This window comes from Gymnoscopelus microlampas (assembly GCF_963454915.1).
Source record: "Gymnoscopelus microlampas genome assembly, chromosome: 19".
Taxonomy (NCBI): domain Eukaryota; kingdom Metazoa; phylum Chordata; class Actinopteri; order Myctophiformes; family Myctophidae; genus Gymnoscopelus; species Gymnoscopelus microlampas.
In genome coordinates, this window is record NC_139956.1 from 37979753 (window position 1) to 37985252 (window position 5500).

Sequence of the window (5500 nt, forward strand, 5' to 3'; positions counted from 1 at the left end):
TGTTTTTTGAAGCCTTGTAGCAGTAAAAACATTTATTTTCACAAAATGGCTTTGTAAATCAAGTATTAGTCAAGAAAAGGTGGTGGCTTAGCCAACAAAAAAAAACAAAGCCTATGTATTTGATACAGTTTGAAAGCTATTCGAATGATCTGCAAGTCCCCCCCCCCTCCCCCCCCAAAAAAGAAACTTATCCATGAGATTTGGCAAGTAGTCAGGGGTCATTAAAGCAGTGTAAAAATTGCTGTTCAAAGTTCTATGATTGTATATTCATTGTGGCTTTCAGATTGGATGTCATTCTTTATTATGAAGCTTTATTGTGTAATCAGATGTTGTATTTGGAGACAGCAGGCCATCCTGTATGAAGTCTGATCCACTCAAAGTAATGAGCCACCTGAGAGAGAGAGAGAGAGAGAGAGAGAGAGAGAGAGAGAGAGAGAGAGAGAGAGAGAGTATTTATATTATTATTATTATTATTATTATTATTATTATTATTATTATTATCATCATCATTATTATGATCATGATCATCATCACTACATGTCTTACAAACCAACATACAGTACAAGTGTATACGGGGTGTATGCATATTTCTAACACTGGCCAAATTGTCAAATATTACCTAAGAAAGATGCAATCATTGTGAAAATAGCAGATCTACAAGCTCACATCGTCTCGCATCGCGAGGCCCTGTGAGCATGTAGATCGGTTATTTTCACTATTTATCTGTGGAACCGAGTCAAGCTAAATGTAATGCCTCAACTCCTACAATTCCAAGTACTTGTCAGGGTGGGGGGTCCCCAGTTCAAATATGATTATTTTGGGGGGTCACCAGTTCAAATAAGATGATTATTTTGGGGGGTCCCCAGTTAAAATATGTTTTTTTTGGTGGGTCACCAGTTCAAATAATATGATTATTTCGGGGGGTCCCCAGTTCAAATATGATTTTTTTGGGGAGTCCCCAGTTCAAATAATATGATTATTTCGGGGGGTCCCCAGTTCAAATATGATTTTTTGGAGGGTCCCCAGTTCGAATAATATGATTATTTCGGGGGGTCCCCAGTTCAAATATGATAATTTTGGGGGGGGTCTTGGCCTGAAAAGGTTGAGAACCACTGTACTAGGTTACCTGTGTGTAGACTCCAGGGAAGTTGGCCGCGCCACACCTCTCTCCCCAGCTGACGATCCCCCACAGGTAGGACACGCCCAGCTCGTCCTCGCACACCAGAGGACCCCCGCTGTCCCCCTGGCACGAGTCCACACTGCCGTCCAGATCACCTGAACACAAATACTCCATTACTCATCAGCCTATAGCGTTGCTGTGGGGCAGAAACCTCATCTCCATATTTTAACTTTTTGTGTTTTCTATAAATAAATTATATTATATTGATTATACTAAAGCGTCACACAAAAGCATCAGAAGTCCATATGGTTTAGTTAAATTTAAAAGAGACAACATTTGAAAATAAACATGCAAGTTACCTGCATACTTTATTGCTTTAGAGGACTGTCTGGTTTTATTCAATATTGATTGAATTATATAGAGGAATGATGTAAAAAATGCCCAAACTTTGTACCAAATAATGCAACTTGTTGGCCATGATCTTACGTTAGAATTATTTAATAATCAGTGTAAGTAATGGATCACCAAAGCTCTGAATATGATAATTAATTTGGGGAATAATGTCAGTCAAGTCAGTTAACTGAATTGCCAACGTGGTGTAACCACCATTCAAGGTCTATATTGTGCAAGAAGACCATGGTTGCATCCGAAACCACATACCTACATAGTATGCTATTTTCAGCCTACTATATAGTATCTACTAAGCAGTAGGGTTTTAATTCGGGCAAAAAAGTAACATGGCATATTAAATAGTATGTTAGTGATTTCAGATGCAGCACCGTCCGAAATTGCATACTAACATACTATTTAGTGTGTCAAATTACTTTTTAGTATGTCCCGCTCAATGTAACAGAAACTGCCAAAAAATACACCTAGAATCTATTCTCATTTGATATTTTAAAACAAAGTATGAGAACACTTTTATTCACTTAAAGTGGATCAAATATTCAAAAATGTTTTTGTGGTGTGGTTTGATTTGACATTTTCAGGCACATACAAATGTGCCTGAAAATGGTGCAAATGTTTGATACAAGACAAACCTGATACAAGAAGTTTTAAGCGCTGTTAATCACATTATTTTCTATAGTTACATGATGAAGTAATCATACCTTAAAATGTATATTTTTTAAACTTTTAAATACTAGATAAAAAGTGAATATGCTTTATGTAAATGTGTTTTATTGGCAAGATTTGTCGGGATTTATCATTCTATCGTGACTTTGACTTGAGCGTATGGCACACTCAGATCTCACGTCTGGTCTGAGGGCGTGTAGGATTTGTCTACACCCTTTAGTTCCACCGTAGACCTGAGGAGCAGCATTGTCTGACTGTCCGACAGGCATCTAAACATATATATTCACTCCAAAAATGTATAGCTATAAAACCAATGTGAAAATATGAAAACAAATATATTTTGTAAAGGCATACATCGACGATATGTCATATAAAACTGCTATGATAATTCCAAGTGTACAAGCATTCGATTAAAATCGAGCAATATTACATATTTACAATGTTACAAGTTAGATGCTTAATCATTCAGCCATTTAAACAGTGCTTTACTTGCTTGTGTTAAGACATGAGCACATGCATGCCAGAGGATTTTGGGAGCGCTGCGCTGGAAATATTTTCATATTCTCATGGAGACATTGGAGAATGAAGTCTCCCAACTTGGGTACTGTACCCTACAGTAGGCTACGTCTTTCTGGAGTTGTGTGCAACCTGGGTTAAGGATAGAAACCCGACGCTCCAAACCTGTGCCCAGCGCAGGTGATCTTCATTCGCAATGCATTTGGGCCACAGGATATCGGAGGTAGGCTATAACCATCCCAGAACACACCAGCCTTCATCCACTAATCACTCTATAAACGTTCAGATTATGACTGCCTTGCCAGGCTATCTCTCATTAACGTGGCGTCACGGCAGCCTGTGACTCATAGGGAGTACCTGATTGATTTATTTTAGTGTAACTCGAATGGGTAGCCTAATGGGTTAAATGAATATACAAACGTATTCCATTCATGACGATGTGATTGGTGTCATTCATGTAGGCTACTTGACAAATATTGTAGGTTACGTCACGGAATACATGGTAATCCCACTGGTGTGTGTGTGTGTGTGTGTGTGTGTGTGTGTGTGTGTGTGTGTGTGTGTGTGTGTGTGTGTGTGTGTGTGGACGCGGACATGACAGGCAACGATCGAGGCGGGCGGGGGAAACTCTTATTGGCTTTCATTACTTTGTTCGTATTCGGGTTCTTCATGTCGTAAAATTGGGCGTTTCGATAATGTTTATGGCCGCGTTATTTAAATGACGGTCGGTTTCAGCCGTCAGATTTATCAAACCTCAGGCGATTTGCACGCTAGGATTGTCTCTATACGATCACTTGATAAATCCCACGTGGACGTGGGTGTAAGCCGACTCCTCGACTCGAAATTAAGCTGGTTTGTATGGTCCGTTGATAAATGAGGGCCAATGAGTCTATATCCTGCACGCAACACGGTTGTGCGATGAAGTATGAATCGGGCTTTTCTTTGATTACCTACCTGCACACATCATGCCTGGTTTGAAGCGGTCTTTGTAGAAATTCTGACAGTCTGGGATGAGAAACACACTGGCGTACAGCAACACCTCTGCTCCCTTCCCCGCTACAGACAGACGGACAGACAGACGGAGAGACAGACAGAGTGATAAGTAAGCAGACACAAGTCGACTGGGAGAAAGACAGACACAAAACATCAATTACATCAATCAATTAATCACCCAACTGACACTTTAGGGCAGGGGTCTTCAACAGGGGGTCCGGGACCCCTAGGGGGTCCTCAGAGCTACTATAGGGGGTCCGCCAAATCTTTGTGTGATAGGATTTTTTTTTTTTTATTCCTTTTCTGAGGGGAACATTAGCCGAAAATAGCAGATCTACAAGCTCTCAACGCTGCTATTTTTGGCAAAGAGGCTATAGGTGTAGAGGGAAAAAAGAGCAGACTAAGTAAAAAAAAAAACTTTAATCTGAAGCATAATTTTATACAATATAGAGTAGGGGGTTCCTGCTTCATCTCTCTCGCAGCTAGGGGGTCCCTGGCCTGAAAACGTTGAAAACCCCTGCTTTAAGGACTCCTACTGGTTAATGGGTGTGGAAAAAACACAGAGGCCAACCGGGTGCTCAAAGGAGATTAAAACAAAGTCTAAAAAGTATGTTGAAAGTGCTTCTAGGACCAGCGGGAACACAGCCCGCGGCCAACTACGTATCATTTTTGGGGTTCCTTCACATGAAATAGTCTGAAAACCACTGATACGGCAACATACGTTTTTTTCAGAAAACTGTTTTTGTAGAATAGCCCTCAGGTCTTAACCCATTAAGACCTGGAATTATTTTACACTTTGGGCTACTCAAAAATAGCAGATATACAAGCTCATAGCGCGGCACCGAGTGCCGCGCTACGAGCTTGTAGAGCTGCTATTTTTGAAAAATCGTGAAAATGTGTGCAAATCTTTGAATGTATACATTTTTAAAGCGAACATTTTTAACTCAAATCTTTGCTTCGGGGTGTCCCTGGATCAAAATATTTTGATGGGGGTCCGCGGCCAAATACATATACATAAATACACTGTCTGTCTGTCTGTCTGTCTGTCTGTCTGTCTGTCTGTCTACCTTTGTTGCGTCCCCATCCAGAGATGCTACAGGAGTGGTTTGCTCTGAAGAGCTCGGTGCTCCAGGGCACACAGACGGCGGTCACCGCGGGGTTGTCTATGAAACACTGGTCCGTGCCTGGTAACTTCTCCAGCTCCATCAGCGCTATGTCATTCTCATATGTACTGGGGTTGTATCTGGACAGGAGAGAGAGTGGAGCTTTCAATCATTACAGAGGAGCAGCTCAATACTGAAATATATTGACATATATACAGTTATACATACAGTTATACATACATACATACATACAGACAGACAGACAGACAGACAGACAGACAGACAGACAGACAGACAGACAGACAGACAGACAGACCTGGGGTGGATGTGGATGGCTTTAACAGGTACAATATCTGTTGTGTCCTGGGCTTTAATCTTCCTCCATAAAGAAATCTTCACAGCAAAAAATCTGGGGTCCTGGCTGCAAAGATTATTATTATTGTTATTAAGATCATCACTATAGTCACTAATCAGTAGTATTAGCAGCACTCTTAGTAGTAATACTAGCGATACTAATACTCACATTAGTATAGCATTTTAGATTTTAGCTATATATAGAAACATGTTTTTCAGAAAACTCTTTCAATTTAGAACAGTAGTTTAGAACAGTAGTTCTCAAAAAAAAAAAGCTCACAGCGTAGCTAGAGTAGTTCTCTGCTATTTTTCAAAAAGTTTTGAAAAATCTTGATAGAAT

The 5500-nt window shown here is 40.3% G+C and overlaps 1 protein-coding gene across 1 annotated transcript in view; it reads right to left on the minus strand.

Annotated features, from left to right (window-relative positions):
* Positions 1 to 322: 322 nt before the first annotated feature.
* Positions 323 to 5500, minus strand: part of cfi (complement factor I) — a gene marked incomplete at both ends in the record, with an annotated part of 23418 nt that continues 18240 nt past the window's right edge. Inside the window, 5 exons of the mRNA XM_084042385.1 lie at positions 323 to 391; positions 1127 to 1275; positions 3665 to 3766; positions 4771 to 4946; positions 5123 to 5227. Of these exons, the coding sequence (XP_083898511.1) occupies positions 323 to 391; positions 1127 to 1275; positions 3665 to 3766; positions 4771 to 4946; positions 5123 to 5227 (601 nt within the window). The remainder of the gene's footprint in view (positions 392 to 1126; positions 1276 to 3664; positions 3767 to 4770; positions 4947 to 5122; positions 5228 to 5500) is intronic.